This window comes from Danio rerio, chromosome 6, assembly GCF_049306965.1.
Source record: "Danio rerio strain Tuebingen ecotype United States chromosome 6, GRCz12tu, whole genome shotgun sequence".
Classification (NCBI taxonomy): Eukaryota; Metazoa; Chordata; class Actinopteri; order Cypriniformes; family Danionidae; genus Danio; species Danio rerio.
Window position 1 is genome coordinate 62,010,606 of NC_133181.1, and position 21,895 is coordinate 62,032,500.

The 21,895-nt window shown below is 36.0% G+C and overlaps 1 protein-coding gene and 2 long non-coding RNA genes across 6 annotated transcripts in view; 2 read left to right on the forward strand and 1 right to left on the reverse strand.

Moving 5' to 3' along the window:
• The window catches only part of LOC141386394 (uncharacterized), a 38,993-nt gene extending 33,270 nt beyond the window's left edge, over nt 1–5,723 (forward strand). The window contains exons 4-6 of one of the 2 annotated variants that reach the window (XR_012408339.1): nt 3,758–3,866; nt 4,033–4,073; nt 5,552–5,723. This is a non-coding gene — a long non-coding RNA (uncharacterized lncRNA). Of the gene's footprint in view, nt 1–3,757; nt 3,867–4,032; nt 4,739–5,551 lie in introns of those variants that run through there. The other variant, XR_012408338.1, reaches the window with a different exon arrangement.
• gli1 (GLI family zinc finger 1) overlaps nt 1–21,895 on the reverse strand; it is an 86,845-nt gene that overhangs the window by 16,626 nt on the left and 48,324 nt on the right. For both annotated transcript variants that reach the window (XM_073952638.1, NM_178296.3), the window contains 2 exon segments: nt 6,689–6,792; nt 1,721–1,923 (listed from right to left, as the gene is read on the reverse strand). Coding sequence is in view for 1 of the 2 variants with exons in the window: in NM_178296.3 (NP_840081.2) it covers nt 1,721–1,923; nt 6,689–6,759 (274 nt within the window). In the remaining variant the exon portion in view is untranslated.
• On the forward strand, nt 11,083–14,668 carry LOC141386392 (uncharacterized). 2 transcript variants are annotated; one of them, XR_012408326.1, is made up of 7 exons: nt 11,083–11,179; nt 11,492–11,547; nt 12,093–12,152; nt 12,256–12,341; nt 12,866–12,980; nt 13,245–13,356; nt 14,433–14,668. It is a non-coding gene; the product is annotated as an uncharacterized lncRNA (long non-coding RNA). The 2 variants fall into 2 exon arrangements; XR_012408327.1 differs by lacking the exon at nt 12,256–12,341.

The window sequence follows — 21,895 nt, forward strand, 5'->3', positions numbered from 1 at the left end:
CCGACTCTTCTCATGGGATAAGAAAACTCCGCTATGAATAATAATGAGAACTCGACGCGTCAACGTGCAGTTTTGAGCTACGTCACTGATTTTGATCTGCCCCAGAAATCATTTTAAACCCGTAAGCTGAAATTAGCTGACAAACACTCAAAATTATCCAGTTTCACCCACAATTAAAGCTGACAGGCGCTAACATTGTCCTAACTGATGCTCAACACACACACATCTGTAAACATCTCAAAAAAAAATACTCGAGGGTTCTTTGATCCTTTAAAAAGCAATAGAAAAGTAATGCATTGGAGAGAAAAAAAATATGCATTCTGTGTGAACGCCGTGCTTTTTTGGACGCCGCATCAAGTTGTAAAATCTTCAACTTTCACATTACTGTCAGTTTCACAGCAGTAGACCAATCAGAAGAGCTCTGATATAGTTATACATATATAACTAGGCAGGTTAGGGTAATTAGACAAGTTATTGTATAATGATGGTTTGTTCTGTAGAAAATCAAAAACTATATAGCTTAAAGGGGCTAAAAATATTGACCTTAAAATGGTGTTTAAAAAATTTAAAATTGCTTTTATTCTTGCCAAAATAAAACAAATGAGACTTTCTCCAGAAGAAAAAATATTATCAAACATACTGTTAACATTTCCTTGCCCTGTTTAACATTATTTGGGAAATATTTAAAAAAGGAAAAAAATTAAAGGGGGCGAATCATTCTTACTTCATCTATCTATCTATCTATCTATCTATCTATCTATCTATCTATCTATCTATCTATCTATCTATCTATCTATCTATCTATCTATCTATCTATCTATCTATCTATCTATCTATCTATCAAATATTAAACAAAATTTTAATATATTTTATTAAATATTAATTATTAATATATTTATTAATTAATATATTTAAATATTTAAATAAATATATATTATTTTAAAAAAGAAAAAAAAATGAAAGGGGGCGAATCATTCTGACTTCAGCTATATATATATATATATATATATATATATATATATATATATATATATATATATATATATATATATATATATATATATATATATATATAGTTGAAGTCAGAATTATTAGCCCCCTTTTCATTTTTATTTTCTTTTTTAAATATTTCCCAAATGATGTTTAACAGAGCATTGACATTTTCACATTATGTCGGATAATATTTTTTTTTCTGGAGAAAGTCTTATTTGTTTTATTTCGGCAAGAATAAAAGTAGTTATTAATTTTTTTAAAAACATTTTTGGGACATAATTATTAGCCCCTTTAAGCTAATTTTTTTTTCAATAATCTACAGAACAAACCATCATCATACAATAACTTGCCTAATTACCCTAACCTGCCTAGTTAACCTTATTAACCTAGTTAAGCCTTTTAATGTCACTTTAAGCTGCATAGAAGTGTCTTGAAAAATTTCAAGCAAAATATTATTTACTGTCATCATGACAAAGATAAAATAAATTAGTTATTAGAAATAAGTTTTTAAAACTATTATGTTTAGAAATGTGCTGAAACAATCTTCCCTCTATTAAACAGAAATTGGGGAAAAAAATAAACAAGGGCGCTAATTATACAGGGGGGCTAATAATTCTGACTTCAACTGTATATATATATTGGAGTACAACAGAATCACCAGCCAGAACTTTACAGAAGTGTTAGGCTATGATAAGTTGTTTTAATCTCCTAAATTATTAACACTCACCCTCGGGTGGAGGCATCCCGCGGTGTCCCATCATGCTGTGCGGTGGCGGGGCGTGTGGGGGCCGCATGTAGGGCTCCATGCAAGCTCCAGGGGCCATGGAGGGATTATACATCTCTCTGCTGTTCACAGACTGACCACCAGAGAGCGCCACACACACAGACGACGCCTCACTGCTGTAGGGGGACCTCACTGACGGAGCCAGTCTACACACACACACACACACACACACACACACACACACACACACACACACACACACACACACACACACACACACACACACACACACACACACACACACACACACACACACAAGTGTTTTATTTATGCAATGACATACATAATACAGTGAGCACGAGTGTTTATTGTAATTGCTCTGTTTGGCCACTGTGAGGCGCCACTTCCTTCAACTTTTCTTCTACTTCTCTTCAAATAAAGGCTGAACTCAGATCAGTGGGAATCCCCCAGCATTCCTCTGTTCTGCACACACTGATCAGGTTTATCTGCCGTCTGCTCGTCCTCCTCTTTACTCTCTGATGCTGACTGTGTGGGCTTCAATGACACTGCTCTCCTTAAGTATATGTCTCTCTGTGTGTGTGTGTGTGTGTGTGTGTGAGAGAGAGAGAGAAAGAGTGTGTGCATGACTGCATGTATATGTGTGTGTGTGAGAGAGAGAGTGTGTGTCTGTATGAGTGCATGTATATTTATGTGTGTGTGTGTGTGTGTGTGTGTGTGTGTGAGAGAGAGAGAGAAAGAGTGTGTGCATGACTGCATGTATATGTGTGTGTGTGAGAGAGAGAGTGTGTGTCTGTATGAGTGCATGTATATTTGTGTGTGTGTGTGTGTGTGTGTGTGTGTGAGAGAGAGAGAAAGAGTGTGTGTCTGTGAGTGTATGTATATGTGTGTGTGTGAGAGAGAGAGTGTGTGTCTGTATGAGTGCATGTATATTTATGTGTGTGTGTGTGTGTGTGTGTGTGTGAGAGAGAGAGAAAGATCCTGTGTCTGTATCAGTGCATATGTGTGTGTGTGTGTGTGTGTGTGTGTGTGTGTGTGTGTGTGTGTGTGTGTGTGTGTGTGTGTGTGTGTGTGTGTGTGTGTGTGTGCGTGTGTGTAAAAGAGTGTGTGTCTGTATCAGTGCATGTATATATGTGTGTGTGAGAGAGAAAGAGTGTGTGTCTGTATGAGTGCATGTATGTGTGTGTGTGTGTGTGTAAGAGAAAGAGTGTGTGTCTGTATGAGTGCATGTATATATGTATGCATGTTTGTGGGTGAGAATCTGTGTGTGTGTGTGTGACTGATCTGTATTTGTGTCTGTGTGTGACTGTTTAGTATATGTTTGTGTGTGTGTGTGTGTGTGTATGTGAGTGAGTGAATGAGTGTTGTTCTTTGAAAGTGTGTGAGTTTGTGTGTGCGTGCACATTTATGACTGAGTACGTGTCTGTGTGTGCTTGTGTGAGTGTGTGTGTGTATGTGAAGTGCAATTGTGTACTGTGTGTATGTGTGCATATGCTTGTGTGTCTGTAAGTGTGTGTATGAGGTGTTTTATGTGGGCGTGTTCTTATGACTGTGTATAGGTGTGTGTGTGACTGATCTGTATTTGTGTGTGACTGTGCTGTATATGCATGTGTGAGCATGTGTGTGTGTGCATGTGTGCATATGCTTGTGTGTCTGTGTATGAGTGTGTGATGTGTGCATTTGTTATCTCATTGGTCCTACACCACCCAACCCGCTTCGAGCTGGTATTGAACCGGCGAACTTCCGCATGGGAGTAGGTTGCTCTAACAAGGAGGCTAAAGAACAGGGCCTCTATCTAGAGCACCTTTAGAGGTCAGAGGAGTGAGGTTTACCTGCACAGCACACACTAGCTGGCCTCCGTTACACATATGTGAGTGTTTATGTATGTCTGCATACGTTTCTGTGTCTGTGAGTGTGTGTGTGTGACTGCAATTAGTTGTGTGTGACTGATCTGTATTTGTGCCCCCCCCCCCCTAAATCCTCATGTTGTTAATTATTGAGCATCTCTGTCTTGTTTTCCAGTGATCATCCCCAAGCAGCAGACCTGCTATATTCATATTCATTTAAACAGTCCATGTGTTAAAGTGTGCAGAGATCATGTCCTGTTAATAACACGACTTCACCTTTATTTGTAAGTGGAACCCAATACAAAAGTCCGCTGAATGTGTGAATGTGTCGTTTGAAGGATGTTCAGAAGTTTGTTTTAGATAAAAACACAAGCTGCTTCGAGGAGTGTTTGAGTTGAGTGTTTTCAAGGCTGTCCATAGCTGATCTGTGTGTGTTTTTGTCTCCTCTAGGATTGAATTGTGCGTCTCTGAGGAAACCGGAGTCTGCTTTGGTCAGTCATGCGGACACTTTCTGCTCTCTGACCAGTAATAAGCAGCTGTGTGTGTGTGTGTGTGAGAGAGAGAAAGCGGATGAGAGACACTGAGAAACACACACACACACAGAGAGAGAGAGAGAGAGGGAGAGAGAGTCTGCCGGCAGCTCAACATGGGTGGCATTCAGAGGGGGAGGGGCCAAACCCTCAGCCCTCATTATGACATCATCCTCATTATTATTCATCAGCTTTAACTGTGCCTTCGCTAATAATACAAGCTTCGTGTTCTGAGATCTTAACATAATTCTGAATACACAGTGCTCAGCATGTATGCGAACATCCCTCACAAATCTCTCTTTTAAGCTCGTATGTTTAATAAGAAGCTCTACAATATTATATTTGTGCATATACATTAGATTAGTCAGTCCTGAAGCCAAATCTGGAGCTCATCTAACTAAATAACTAACAATAACACTTCAAACACTAGCACAGCCACATTTATGTTTTAGAAAAATAATACATACACATTTAAACAAGAGGAAAAATCAAGATAAGCAAATAATTAAGCTGAAATTTGATAGTTTGTAATTTATTTGTGCAATATTTTGCTTGAATTAAATTGTATTATCTTTCCATTTCTAAATATGTCTAAAATATTATTTTGATAAATATAACTGTTTAATAAATATGTTTTGTTTGCAATATATATATATATATATATATATATATATATATATATATATATATATATATATATATATATATATATATATATATATATATATATATATATACACACACACACACACACACACACACACACACACACACACATATACATACAGGGCTTGACATTAATGTGGCTAGTACATTTCCAGCATTACTAGCCACTCTGCGTTTTCACTAGCCATACTTTTCTTGTTGGGAAAATACATTTTATATGCATAAATTTGACTTTGACATGCTAAAATGACTTGATTTAGGTATTGTGTTAAGTCCACATGCCTTCTCATTCATTTAACTTCTTGTGTGAGCAAATGGTGTGTGTCGCAATGCAATCAGTTTTTATTTCATGACTTTTTAGGGCTCAAAATTAAGGATTTACCAAATTTATCTCTGACCACTCCATATAAGTATTTTTTAGCCACAAATTTTTTAATGTGTCAAAACAAGGAAAATATAGCTTTATAGGTTCACTTTTAATTCAACAAACCTTTTCTTTAAAAAACATTACATTTAAAAACTAATTATTGTCATGAATCTTAAATATGCACAGTAATCTGCCCTGGCTAAAAGCCCCAGATCACCAGTTAATTAAAAAAATAATAATTAAATTATATTATAAAATAAATTAAATTATATTAACAAAAATAACTAAGCGAAAGAAAGCAGGTGAAACATACAGTGTTTGATAATGAGAGGATGTTCACGTGCACACGGTTAATATAGGCCTTTTAATAATCTGTTCAAAGAGTATATATATATTTACTTGATAGGAAAGCATGGGGAGCAGAGAGAGGGGAAGGATCGGCATAAGACCATGAGGCGGTATCGAACCCGGGTCGCCGCGAGCACCGGAGTGCATGTGTCAACACACTAACCACTACACCACTGGCGTGACCTGTTCAAAGAATAATTAAAATGAAAGCAGTATCCGCTGCTGCCTACAAAACAATGTGTATTTTTTATCTTAAGCTTTTGAAAGCAGCAGGACTGTCTGTGGGTGAACGATCATCGCTCTTTGTCTAGTCTATATATAGTATAATATTGGGCCATGCTTATTGTCGAACCCTGCATTAAAGAAAACTACACTTTGTAGCGCATATATTATATATATATATATATATATATATATATATATATATATATATATATATATATATATATATATATATATATATATATATATATATAAGATAACTAAGTATATTTGCATAAGTAAATTTATAAATATATATACTGTTTGTGCATGTTCAGTTCAATAAATGGCTAAAAACATGCAGGTAAACAAACATTTAATGTTTAATAAATTAATTTAATAGATAAAAAATATTGTAGTCCATTATTACATTTAATTAATCTAAAATAAACTTGAATATTAATGATATTATTATGCTTTTTTTAATTTGACATTACTTTATCTTATTTCATTTACATATTGTGTGAGAGTGTGTGTTGAGCTATGAGTTTGGCATGTCTGTGTGTGTGTGGTGTGATGTGTGTGTGGAGTGTTGATTGTATGTGTTATGTGTGGTATGTCTGTGTGCGTGTGTGTGTGTATGTGGAGTGTTGTGTTTAGTGCCTGTGTTGAGCATTGTGTGTTTGTGTGTACCTGTAGGTATGTGTGTGCGTTTGTTGATGGTTGAGTGTATGTGTTTTGTGTGTGGTGTATGTGTGTTTGTTGTATGTGTGTGTGAGTGTGTGTGTGTGTGTGTGTGTAATTGAGAAAGCGTTTTGAACGTTGAATATGTATGTTTTGTTTGGGTGTGTTGTGTGTGTGTATGAGCAAGAGATAAAGTGTGTGTGTGTGTGTGTGTGTGTGTATGTTGAGTGTTGTGTCTACATTGTTGTGAGTGTGTGTGTGTTATATGCGAGTGTGAACATTGAGTGTGTGTGTGTGTGTGTGTTGGTACCCTCTGCTCGGCTGGTTGCTGGTGTTGTCGTAGTGGTAAAGCCCCTGGTGTGGCTGCATATCCACTGGCATCGAGACCGACACACCCGCTACACCCACAGTCCTCTGCAAACACAAACACACACACATTACACCTCAACACATCACACCAGCAGAACGTACACTCATACACACACTGAATTCAGCTTTACATCATGAACCACAATGAGAAAATCATGACAAGACAATAAATGTGTGTGTGCATGTGTGTGTTAGTCTACTGTGTGTGTGTGTGTGTGTGTGTGTGTCAGACCTCCCTCATGGTATTTATTGGAGCAGGCAGCTGTAGCTTTATGCAAGATCTCCATTTAGCGCCTGAAACTCATTAGCACACGTTACCAGATACACACACACACACACACACACACACACACACACACACACACACTGCAGCACATATGGACACACACCTGTCAGAACTCACAGACAAAACCTACATGCCTGCTACTGCTGGGGTGTTCACAGTAAACCAGTATAACACACACACACACAGACACAGACACACACACACACACACACACACACACACACACACACACACACACACACACACACACACACACACACACACACACACACACACACACACACACACACACCTCTACTCAATAAAGTCAGCTGAATAATAACCTGTCAACATTACTGCATTATTTTAATGGGTCAGTTGGTGTTTCTGTGTGGAGTTTGCATGTTCTCCCCATGTTGGCGTGGGTTTCCTCCGGGTGCTCCGGTTTCCCCCACAGTCCAAACACATGCAGTACAGGTGAATTGATTAACTAAATTGTCCGTAGTGTATGAGTTAGTCCCTTATTTATCAGGGTTCACCACAGTGGAATGAACTGCCAACTATTTGCATGTATGTTTTACACAGCGGATGCCCTTCCAGCTGCTGCCCAGTACTGGGAAACAACCATGCACACTCATTCACACACATACACACTCATCAATTCCCCTATATCACGTGTTTGGACCGTGGGGGGGGGGGGGGGGGGGGGGGGGGTTAGATGGGGGGGGGGGGGGTTGGGGGACATGCAAACTCCACACAGAAATGCCAACTTACCCAGCCGAGGCTCAAACCAGTGACCTTCTTCTTGCTGTGAGGCGACAGTGCTGACCACTGAGCCACCCTCATCAGCATCATATATATTACCATAACTATATGTCACTATTACTATAATATTATCTCTATTAGTATGTCATCACTATTATTTGGTGACACATTCGTTGTACATTCATATTGTTAAAGCCATGAAGCACTGAATTTAATGCGTGTAAATATATTAATTTCAGTAATTTTATTGACTGATATGTTTATAGGATTAATGTACAATACAGTGTGTAAAGCAATATATTGGGTCTCTAAAATTGATTATATGACAGACTTGCTTTGTTTGCCAAACATCTGATTGGGTTTGCATTGTGAACCATGATTGAAAGTAATTTTTTATTATTTAATATTTTAGGTTTTTACCTACTATATTATCAAAGTAAAACATCCGTTGATTCTGTCTGGCGATAATCATAATTCATTAAACGTGGTTTAAATAATTTGTGTTTTATATCTCCCCGAGTTGACTGTGTGTGCCTGTAAATCCATGAGCTGAGATGAGGAAACTCCTCCCCGCAAGTAAATATCCAATCACTGTGCTCTAAAGTTGGTTCGTGGTTCGAACCTCGGCTCAGTTGGCGTTTCTGTGTGGAGTTTGCATGTTCTCCCAGCCTTCGCGTGGGTTTCCTCCGGGTGCTCCGGTTTCCCCCACAGTCCAAACACATGCGGTACAGGTGAATTGGGTAGACTAAATTGTCCGTAGTGTATGAGTGTGTGTGTGAATGTGTTTGTGGATGTTTCCCAGAGATGGGTTGCGGCTGGAAGGGCATCCGCTGCGTAAAAACTTGCTGGATAAGTTGGCGGTTCATTCCGCTGTGGCGACCCCGGATTAATATATTGACTATGCTGACAAGAAAATGAATGAATGTAGCAATCGGTTTCCTCACATGGTTTGAGTTTGCTTAACTTATTGGTTTTTATAGTGCACTCTCAGAAATGAAGGTACGCGAGTTGTCAGTGGGGTGGTTTCTTATACACATTTGTACCTAAAAGGTTCATATTAATATCTCAGGGATATATATTAGTACCTAAAAAGTACAAAAGTGTTGCTCTTAAATATTTTAGGTACTAATATATACTTTTGAGGTAAAAATATGGACCATTTAAGTACAAATGTGTACCTTTTGAAAAAGGAACCCCCCTAATGACAGCTCACATACCTCTATTTCTGAGAGTGCACTCAGTTAGTTTGAGTTCTCTTCATTTACTGGGTTTTACTGAGCTCAAATTGCTTTATTTTCTCAAATGGATTAAGTTCACAGAACTTATTAGGATTAGTTTTTGAACTTAAAGAGGCATGAAACCCCCCGTTTCAGCAGGGTGTTTTTACACCTCTAGTTTGGAAAAAGTCAGGAAAGTGTCCAGCTTTGTTTAAGTGGGAGTGTCGAGGGAGGAAAAGAGGGAAGGATTTGGATAAAAACAACCAATTTGAACTTTTTTTGAGAAATATATGTGTGCTAATAGTGTTTACAGCAGTGTGGGACACATATACGACTGTCAACAGCTCAAAACAGCTGTTCTGGTGTTTTGTGTCCCTATAAAAGGTTTGTTGCAATCGGTTTCCTCAAATGGTTTAAGTTACCTTTTTTTTTTTTTTACAGTGTAGTAGTAGGTAAAAGTAATAAAAAATACAAATAAAAATGTAAATAATAATAAATCAGAATAAACTGTACATTAAACAACCAACATTTTAGGATAAAACATAAATAATAGTAATCAGTATATTTACAATGATTCATTTATAACTATCTAGAAGTGTCTCTCTCTCTCACTCCCTCTCTCTGCACGCTGGTCTGTCGAGGTGGGTGTTCTGGCTGTTATGACTCTTGGAGAGGATAATAGCAGCTCTAATGCAGCCAGCCGTTCCTGATGTGGCCTGAAAGCAGATTCCAGCTCGCTCTTTCCCTGTCTCGCTCAACATCACGGTTTCTCTGCAGTGCTAAACTCTGATTTCCAGCTCTGACTTTGTTTTAATAACACTACTTTGATTCCTTGGTCGATTATGAGCACTCAGACACCTCAGTGATGAGATTATTACACAGTTAACTCCAGCACTACTGTGGTAAAATGCCAACAAATTACCAAATAAGTCAGATTTCTGCTTTTATTTTGCAGTTTGTTGACATGGTGTTACATACACTGTAAACGATTTCTGTTGTTTTCAAGGTATTATACTGCATTTCTCAACAGTTGTTTACTGTATAAGCTGTGCACAGTGTGTTACTGTATATATTGCTGTTTTCACAGCATGATAATGTATTCTCAACATTTCCATACTGTGAACATGATTAACAGTATGCTACTGCAGATTTTACAATGAATTTTGGGAAAAAATCAGTTACTGTGCATCTAAATACAGTACTGCAAATGACCATGAAAAACTCTACACACACTTTATATTATTATTTTGTTTATTTTATTTTTTGACAAAGTATTTTGTGAAAAAAAAATAAACTAACCAGTTTCTTCAGACTGTTCACATAATGGTCTCAGATCTCCGCATTTTCAAAACAATATTTTAAAATACGCACCATCTCTATAAATAAACCACAGACTTTATATATTCACATTCATTATAAAGCCATCTAAGACCGGGGCAAGTCTCACATGTCTAGCCGATTATAACCTCGTTTCGCCGGACACATGAGTGATATTGGACACCCTGGAGGTCAGAATCTACGCTATCGGCAAAGCACGCTTAAAATTTACAAATGATATCTATAAATATACCACAGATTTGAGTTTGTAAGAACTACATTCTCGCATGAAACACTGTTAAAATTTCATTTTGTGACATATTAAACGCAATATTTATAATATTAGCTGGGCTTTCTCATCCGCCATTACCATTTGCTTGTTGATGTGAAATGAATTCTGGGAGAAAAACAAGAAAAATATGAATTCTCAAAACACTTCAAACGAACTTTATTTCTTGTTGTCAAGGTCAGATATATGTAATAATCTCGCTGGTAAAGTGAATAAAAAACAATGTTACTATATTGTAATCAATATCACGTTTGCACTGGTTCGGTTCAGCACTCGAGCGACTCGTATTGAACCGAATTGAACCGTTTGCTCGGGAATTATTTGATCACACGTGTTCACAAGCACATTCAGCAATATGCAATTAGTGTATAATTAGTGTATAAATGCGTGTGGCCAAGCAGTATAACGAAATAGTAATGAATCATATACAAAAAGGAATCAAATTTAGGCGGATTCGATTCTTTACTGTTCACTAAGGAGCCGATTCATAGAACCGAACGGACACGACTCGACATGCAGGCAACGGCTCTCCTAATTTGAAATTCACCTGTCGTCTTTCATCCAGCGAATTCATCCTCGGTAAGTGTTTTAAAGTCAAATTCTGTCCGTTAAAGGATTGTTTTGTATGTATTTCTTTGTATTGTGTGTGTAATTTAAAAGAATTAACCAAGTGACATTAGTTGTAGGTTCTTATGTTATGTCACGCTATCCGTTAACAAATGGTATTTTAAACAAGAAATAACAGACGCCAGGCGGTCATTGTAGTGTTTGCGAGGTATTAGATACAGTGAGTTTATCTTAAGTAAGTTTTTGACCATACGTTAAGTTACCTGAAAAAACATAACTTTAACTTATTGTAACTTAACTGCATTAATGAATTCTCTATTTCAGCTCAACACTGAAATGAAGGCGAAGTCACCATGAAAAGTTAAACGTTTACCGTTAAGGTAAGCTCTGGTCTTCACATAATCATTTTGACTAAGCTATCATTATGGTAAAATTTTTCAACTGTAAGTTAGTTATTTAAGTTAAACTAAACTCATAATGAAATGAGTCTTAACTGTTTTATTAAATGGAGCTGAAAATTAAATGCAGTTGAATTATTTTAAGCTAAGGTTAATATTAACAAAATACATATTTATTGTCTATTTCTCAATAATGTTAATGAGCTTGATTTATAGTGTGTCATTAATTGTACATTTAATTTTTGCTGTTCTGGTGTACCTGAGGTGAGTGTACGTTCTGAGTACACAGATATAAGCCAAAGTCATTATCACTATATATATATATATATATATATATATATATATATATATATATATATATATATATATATATATATATCCTATTCTAAGAGAAATTGATGGGGTCAGTGAATGATTTGTGTACAAATGTATTTTAACCCCATACAGATTGGTATCGTTGTACCATAGATTTAGATTAATTAATGTTAAGTCTTATTTTACTCTTATTATATTTATCTGTTTTTCAGCTACAGTAATTGATGTTGAAAAACTGATGCTACCAATCACTCCTCACTTGATTATTCAAGGTAATGTTGATGTCTTCCTCATTTTGATTAGATTTTGAAATGTCAAGTTGTTCACAGATTTGTTGTGAGGAGTTTCATGTACAACCTTTTTTTCTTCTTCCAGCAGTTCCTAAGATAAAAAAAAATCTGGTGTTAAAACACCAGTCTTTGTTTATTAGCAATTTTACTGGGTGTATGGAACTGGAAACTGTAAGTTTAGTTCAATATGTTATTTTATGCTATTCATTTTTGTGTTAACATGGATTGCATGTTGAAGCTATCGTTTTATAGTGGGAAAATGTAAAAGAGAATCACTGAATACACTGGCATAATGATTCTGCTTGTTCACAGAAGGTACTTGATTTAGTTTTCCTCAAGCGACACATCAGTTTTTATGACTATGCTTGACACTTGAATTGAAGGGACAGTTCACCCAAAAATGAAAATAATAGCATCTTTGGCATCCTCCACTTGTTTCAAAATAGTTATATATTTATTTTGTTCCGTTGAACACAAACTCGTATTTTTTAAAGAAATTGGGTTCAAATATGGATGTCAATAGTTACTGGTTACTAACATTCTTCAAAATATCTGCTTTAGTGTTTAACAGAAATTCAAACTAGTTTAAAACACGTGGAGTAAATAGTGGCAAAATAGTAAACTATTCCTTTAAATATTTTATTCTGAGACTTTTATTTATATGTGTCTTGTCTTTTGTCATATTGTCCTTCTAGCCCAAATTGTGATGGACCTGGAATGCGACACCAGTTACTCTTAAGACAAGAACCGAATAAAGCACAGATGTGGAGGGATCTGCAGCCAAACTAACTGGAGGGAAGGAACCTTTAGGTAAAATCACCTACTTTATTTAGATCTGAAGTATTTTATTTGACATAGAGATTTATTGTTTTAATTCTTATTTAAAGCAAACAAGGTTGAGCACCCCTGGTCTAAAAGCTCAAAAATGCTGTTTCCGTGATAAGGTTAAATGTAGTTTAGAAACAGATTCATTAGGATCAATGCTTAAAGTAAACATTTTCTTCTCTCTGTAGACCAAACATGTTTACTATCCCTCACATTTTAATAAATTGTTTCTGTTTTTGTTTCTTACAGTGTGGGTGAACATACTACCTGGATGTCCAACAAAGGCTGCACAAGAGCTCATTTGATTGCACATATTCTGTCCTGTCTACATCTCTGATGACCTGGAAGTGCTTCGACATCAGTGAGTAATACATCTTTATATTGTCATGCATACAGGATTTCTGTAAGCTTAGCTTTAATGTTAGTTTGTAATCAGCAGTGACTGTTTTAAAAAAATTAAGTATTTAAATTATTCTCAACATTTTACTGATGCTGTGCACAGTAACGTTATGATGATTTAGTTTGAGGAAATGTCACTGGAGATGTGTTCGTATAAAAAATAAATTAATAAATAAATTGTATGAAATGACTCGATAAAATGTTTATTTGTCTAGCTTACATGCCATCACTGCTGCATATTGAAATACAGTAATATGAATTGACAGCAGAATATTACCACAAACATTTCATGAAGTAGGCTAGACTGCTCTTTAGTTCTCTACTCAACTTTAACACATTTCCTCGTGTCGCTGAGCCTCTCTGCAGATTTTGCCAAAAATGAATGCTTAGTGATTACTTTGTTTTATGCAGACCATATATCAGTAACTTATCATTAGCATTATTTAAAAAAAAAATCACCCACAGCTTTCATGTTCTCTAACGCAATCTTGTCTGTAAGTTAGAAGTGGATTTATACGTGTTAAAAGCCTAAAAGTATTAACATTAGTCACGTTAAATTACATATTTTATTTATTTAATTTTAAATATGTAGCCTCTTAAAGTGAGAATGAACTGTGTTCACCCCTCTTAAATCCGTGGAAGCACTAGTTGTGTGATCATAGAATCAGATATTCGAGCTATACAGAGTCGGACATTAAGTTAAGATGAGACTTTATATTTTACACACCTGTGTGGACACCTGACTAGCGATCTTCAAGAACAATGCCCGCTGATCTTTTCCCCATTAACGTTAGTGTAATTGTGAATTGACAACAAACTGTATTTCACCAACAAAAACAATTAAAAAACTGTTTTATATATATATATATATATATATATATATATATATATATATATATGTGTGTGTATATATGTATATATATATATATATATATATATATAAACTGCAGTGCAGTGTTTCGTTTCTGAATGAATTAAATGGTTTGAGGGATGATTAGTTTTTACTTCAGTGATTGATTTTGCTTGTCATTTTTGCAGGATCATCATCATGCTGCTGCCCTTTTTCACTGTCCCTTTCCACATCATTTGGCCTTCATCATTTCCTGTCTTGTAGCAGTATTTTCACCTGTTTTTAAAATTGTAATAATTTTTGATGCATTAATTGTTGACTGGTTTTAATGATCAATTGTTTATTAGTGTTCTGTTGCTCTGTTATATTGAATTACTGCTACTGTTTTAGCATGCTTTACACAATAAACCTTTATTGTGAAGTTAAAGTTTCAGTTTCTTTATTTTTCTTGTACGTCTTGAACAGTTAAAATAACACTTGTGCAATTTTTGAAAATTTTTTACCCATTATAAAGTAGCACTATTAAATATAATAAAATAACATTTAATAAATGTAAAATACTGTACAGTTATAATGAAAGTAACGTTAAAATACTGTAGTTCTTCATGGTAAAAATGTACAATAAAATACTGTTTTCAGTTTTGCAGTATGTGCACCACTACTGTAATTAGTGTTACAGTAAAAATCAACAACAGTAAAATGATGTATTACATTTTACAGTAAATGTAATACTAATGTAATTAGTATTACAGTAATGTTACTGTTTTATGAAATACAACTACTGGATAATTGTTGCCAGTAACTTACTGTTAATTTAACAAGAAATCGTTTACAGTGTAATGAACTTGTACTACAGGCTGTTAAATGCTTGATTTGATGGATATTCAAGGATGTGCCGTTATTTTCAGATAAAGGCACCGCTAAAGTAGTTCCGGCAGGTTTTGAGTGCATTACAGATCAGAGTTATCACATCCACAGTCAGAAATCACATCCGAACACAACAGAAGAGGAGATGTGGAAGATCTATCTAAAAAAAGACTTAAAGGGCACCTATTTGACCCATTTTTCAAGATTTAGGATCAGTCTTTTGTGTCTCCAGAATGTGTCTGTAAAGTTTCAGCTCAAAACACCCCTCAGATTGTTTATTATAGCTTTCTGTACATTGAACATTTGAGCTGGAAAGACACTGTAGCTGTTTGTGTTGCCTGTGCTTTTAATGCAAATTAGCTGAGCAAATTAGGGAGCTGGTTCTCCCCACCCACCATTCCCACTTGCTTGTCAGAGCCATAGAGATCGCTCACTATTGCTCTGATGGGCGTAGCCTTCACCTGCTGTGTCTCACAGAGATAAACAGCACAGTGACAGACAAGAATGAAGACGATCTCCCTTACTACAGTAAGAACTTTCCTAATGGTTATTAGATGCATTCGTTGTGGAGTTCATTCAAGCCTTTCTGCAACGATGAGTCACACACAAAGTTTACGCGCGCACACAAAAACACACATTAAGCTTTGTAGTGTTTTTGCACGCAAATGTGTCAGGATCAGCCTGATCTCACGAGAAAACGTATGTATTTTACGTTTTGTCAGTTTAGTGGCTAATTCGTACGAGTTCAGTCGAACCAAAAATATACGATTTTAAAAAGGAGGCGTGGCACCTAACTCCACCCCTAACCGTCATTGGGTGATGGTCAAATCCTACTAAATTCAACGAACTAGACTGCACAAATTCATACAAATTAGCCACTAAATCCAAAAGTTACGAATTGCCGTGAGATTGCGTTGGTCAGGATACAGGTTAATCTCCACTGCCGTATGGATTTCCATTATGTTACGTACTAAATCAACCTGATTTAACGTCCACAAACCGGGATTGAAGCGTCTTCTTTTATAATTGTACTGACACGGCTGTGCTGATGAATTAAAAGTGATTTTACTGACTTTATCACAAACATGCACTGTTTTAAACACGTGTTAAACTTGTAAAACTCATTCTTGCAATAGTATCTGGATGCAGTCTTAATGATGCAAGCTGACTTTGCATATCTCAGAGATGCAATGTCAGACACAATACACTCAATGGAGCGAGTGACAGGTTAGGTTATTCAAAAGCATTGCATGCAGCTCAGATTGCACCCAGTCTGCAGCCAGACCCCTCTCCATTCTTGATCACATTTGATGATGATTGATGATCACAGAGAGCAGATCACGCACTTAAAAATTGAAGGATTTAGATCCTATTTTAGCATCAGGAGATTAAACAAAAAAAGAGACTTGTGTTTATTTCACTCCAATATGGCTGTGGACACACTAGAATACACATAATCTTTAAATCAAGACAATATTGTTTGCTTGTCTAGAAAGAGCTTTTTGATTTAAGAATTTAAGGATATTTAGACTAAAAACAAGACAAAAATATAAGTAAAAAGCATTTCTTGCAGTGTATGTCATCTGAAGATTAGAGCAGCTTTGGAAACCAGAGTATAAGCAAAATAATGCACACCTGAGGTATTTTAAATGTGGATTATTATGTAACATCCTGCAGTCAATTATGTCTTACTTAATTTTCTATAAATAAATAAGTAAATAAATAAACAAGAGACCACTTGAAATATGTTTCTGGATTAACAAATAACAAATGCATCCGCTTCGAATGTTATCGTTCAATTGAATGGCCGTTATCAGTGGTTATCAGCTGATAGATATGGGCCAGTAAAAGCGCCTACTGACAGGCTGTTATCATCTATTCACATGGTTAATCAGATACTAATGGAAAAGACTCCAGATTCAGATCTGATTTTACATGACTGTGATGGTAGGGTTTAAAGCTGGGGTAGGGGATTTAGTGAATTGGGGGCCCTTAGTAGGGGCCCAAACGTTCTGAAACGCACCTTTGGTTTATTTAGCTGTTTCTGTTTCTTATATCACTCAATCACTCCTTTTCTACATGTTGTCTTAATGCTTATTAATAATAATAGTAACAAAATGTAAAGCTTCTTGTCAAACTGTTTAAATCATTTGTTTTCTTAAAATTAATTAACAATTAAAAGTTATATATAAAATATTTCTTTGTTAAAACTAAATCTTTACCTAATTTGACTGCTGGACTTGATTGAGGGTGGAGGATACATTTATGCAGATGTAATAAACATTAAACATTTATTTTTTAGACACTCATCGTACAAAATATGACAGAAAATTCCTTCATTCATTTTCTTCTCGGCGTAGTCTCTTTATTAATCAGGGGTCGCCACACGGGAATGAACCACCAACTTATCCAGCACATGTTTTATGCAACGGATGCCCTTCTGGCTGCAACCCATCACTGGGAAACATCCACACACACTCATTCACACACACACATACACTACGGACAATTTAGCTTTACCCAATTCACCTGTACCGCATGTCTTTGGACTGTAAGGGAAACCCACGCCAATACGGGGAGAACATGCAAACTCCACACAGAAACGGCAACTGACCCAGCCGAGGCTTGAACCAGCGAGCTTCTTGCTGTGAGGCGACAGCACTGCCTACTGCACCACTGCATCACCATGACAGAAAATGATGTTATATATAATTAATAGGTATAACTTATACTTATAGGTTTTTATTTGGATTTCCTGGGGCCCCAAGCGGCCGCTTATCTTGCGTATGGTTAAATCCACCCCTGGGTAGACAGTAATAAAATACAAATAATTGGAAATTTAATAAATAATATAAATAATTCCAGCTGCAGCTGTATGTGATCTATTAACAGCCTTCTGAGCCTACCAGTAGGCCCTTACTGGCCCATATCTATCAGCTAATAACCACTGATAATGCCTATTCAATCCATTGATGACATTGAAATCGGCTATCCAAATTGATAAACCACAATTATTGAAAAGTACAAAATACTGGAATAGACTACTGCACTCATTGAGTTACTAGAAAATATAATGCACATTTTTCTAATAATTCAATAGCCTGTCATCAGTTATACCTTAGATTAAAATACAACTGAATAATACTGCTTTACTCTTCTGTTGAGCTGCTTTACAGCTGAATTAGTTTCATACTTGCTGTGTTTTGCAACATGAACAGCAGTTATTTGTGTGTTTATTGCAGTGAAACGACTTTGACACTTTTGTAAAGCATTAATTCAGATTGTTGCAGCTGATGTTGCAAGAAAGATTCTTTCGGGATGAAATAGTTCAGTCACGTCAGCTGTCGTCATGGCAACCGTAAACTGTTTAAAGGAAACTTCAGTGTAAAGGGCGTCTTCTTTTTCCAGTGTGTGTGTGTGTGTGTGTATCTTTCTCTCTTTCTCTCTCTCCGTCCTGCACGCTCCATACCTGCGGTTTGACCAAACCTCACACCTCCATCACTCTCCTCTGCTTCCACACGCTCCTTTCACCGTTCACACACGATTATACTGAGAGAAACTGCTCCCAACAACACACACACTCACAGCTGGCTTCCATCTGTAGAACACACACAGACACACGTGCACACAGACACACACACAACATAGACGCATGCAGACACATTGACACACATGCACACACACAAGCACGCACACACACACAAGCATGCGCCCGCTCACACACACACATACACACACACGCACACACACTTTATAAAATCTGCAGTCACATTTGCTAGAAAATAAATCTGCTTGCATTGATTCCCCTGAAAAAGTTAATAAACTAAAAATAAAACCTAAAATCAAATTCAAATTTTGTTACTTGAAATATAATGAACACAGGTGAAATAAACTCATTTTCAGAAATATAAAACTAATAAAAACTATTACCATTTTTATTTATTTATCAATTAGGTCATTTTCTAGTGAAGCTATCTTGATTTAAGAATTATTTTTTAAATTCCACTTTACTGAGTAGCCGGTCAAGAATAGCATCTCTAAATAATAAGCATGTGACTGTGACCCCATTAATTATGTGTAAAATAGAAACTGACCAAAATAAGAAAGAAAAAACCTGACAACCATCCACAAAACCCTAGCAACACCCTATCAACCATCCACAGCACACTAGCACTACCCTGACAACACCCTAACAACATCCTGACAACCACCCACAACACCCTAACAATCACCAATAACATGGACAAAAACCCTGACAACCATACACAACACCCAAACAAACATCCAGACAACCACCCACAACATCCTAACACTGTCCTGACAACCAACCATAACACCCTAACAATCGCCAACTACATCAACAAAAACCCTGACAACCACCCATAACACCCTAACAAATACCCTGACAACCACCCACAACACCCTAACAAATACCCTGACAACCACCCACAACACCCTAACAAATACCCTAACAACCACCCATAACACCCAAACAAACATCCAGACAACCACCCACAACATCCTAACAATCACTAACAACGTCGACAAAAACCCTGACAACCCCCACAACACCCAAACAAACATCCAGACAACCAAATACAACACCCAAAAAAAACACCCTGACAACTACCCGCAAGAGCCTATCAACATCCTGACGACCAACCATAACACCCTAACAAGCATCCTGACAACCATCCACAACATCCTTACAACCAACCATAACACCCTAACAAACACCCTGACAACCAACCATAACACCCTAACAAACACCCTGACAACCAACCATAACACCCTAACAAACATCCAGTCAACCATACACAACACCTAACCAAACACCCTGACTACGACCCACATCATCCAAACAAACATCCTGACAATACACAACACCCTAGCAACACCCTGACAACACCTATAACACCCAAACAAACATCCTGACAACTAACCACAACACCCAAACAATCCCCGACAACACAGACAAAAACCCTGAAAACCCCACAACACCCAAACAGACATGCAGACAACCACTTACAACACCCTGACAACCACCCATAACACACTAACAACACCCTAGCAACCCCCTAACAACCACTGAATTATTTGCTTTTTAAAAAGCTTTAAACACAAGGCAAAAACATTATTTATATTAGTAACATCCAGCATAGCAACACCCTGACAACCAGTCCCTGCATCCAAGCACCATGACGACGATTTTTGACATGGACAAGTCTAAATGTAGTTTTTAATCTACTGGTGAGTTTTTATTGGCGCTGTGAACATGACACAGCCGTTACCACACAGAGCCAGCAGTTCCTGCAAACACACATGAAGAGGAGCAGATGAGGAATCCAGCACACACACAACAGTAGACCTTTACAGTTAACACAGTGTGACAACACAGACACACACACATTTGTAAGATGTGAACTCAGAGACGTGAGATGAAAAGTTTCTATCTCTTTTTCAACAGCACAGAAGAGCAGCAATATGAGGACAACAGTAATGCAGACTCTGATGAGGTTCAGCAGTGAGCGAATGTGTGTGTGTGTGTGTGTAGTCTCAGTGTCTGCGCTTCAGCTCATTGTGTGGTCCTGTTGGGTCAGAACTAATTCAATGCACTGGGATAAAGTCATACTGAGTGTTTATACGCATGTGTAAATCATTTGTAAGATCTGCTCAGTGACGCGTATGTATGTGTGTGTGTGTGTGTGTATGTGTGTGTGTGTGTGTAGTCTCAACACTGGACCGAAGCCCGGCTGAACTTCAGATTCGCTCTCACCTTAACAAACACTGACTTACACCACGAGGAATCTGAGATATTAATACAATTAATCTCCTAAAACAACACACACACACACACACACACGCACACACACGCACACACACGCACACACACGCACACACACGCACACACACACACACACACACACACACACACACACACACACACACACACACACACACACACACACCTCATACTGATGCTGTTGATCTTTATTGTAGACTGTCATCATGACACATCGATCATATTTGCATACTCCATTCCAATTGGTCCTCTTTGTCACATTTACATATTGCATTCTGACTGGTCTACATTATATATTGGTATTAATTCTTCCATATATTTTTAGACATTATTTTGTCTCTAAAAATGTATGTGTTTACATATATATTCCCACATAAACTATAAATCATTATATATATATATATATATATATATATATATATATATATATATATATATATATATATATATATATATATATAATTATTATTCATATCAATAATAATAATAATAATAATAATAATAAGGTGATAATAATAATGATAATAATAATAACAATGATGATGATAATAATAATAATAATAATAGTAATAATGATGAAAACAATAATAATGACAATAATAGTAATAATAATTTAATAATAATAATAACAATAAAGATGATGATAAAAACAATAATAATGGCAATAATATAAAAATGTTTTATAATAATAATAATTATTATTATTATCATTATAGTTATTATAATAATAGTTAATATAATAATAATGATATTAATATAATAATAATGATAATAATAATAATAGTAATAATGATGAAAACAATAATAATGACAATAATAGTAATAATAATTTAATAATAATAATAACAATAAAGATGATGATAAAAACAATAATAATGGCAATAATATAAAAATGTTTATAATAATAATAATAATTATTATTATCATTATAGTTATTATAATAATAGTTAATATAATAATAATGATATTAATATAATAATA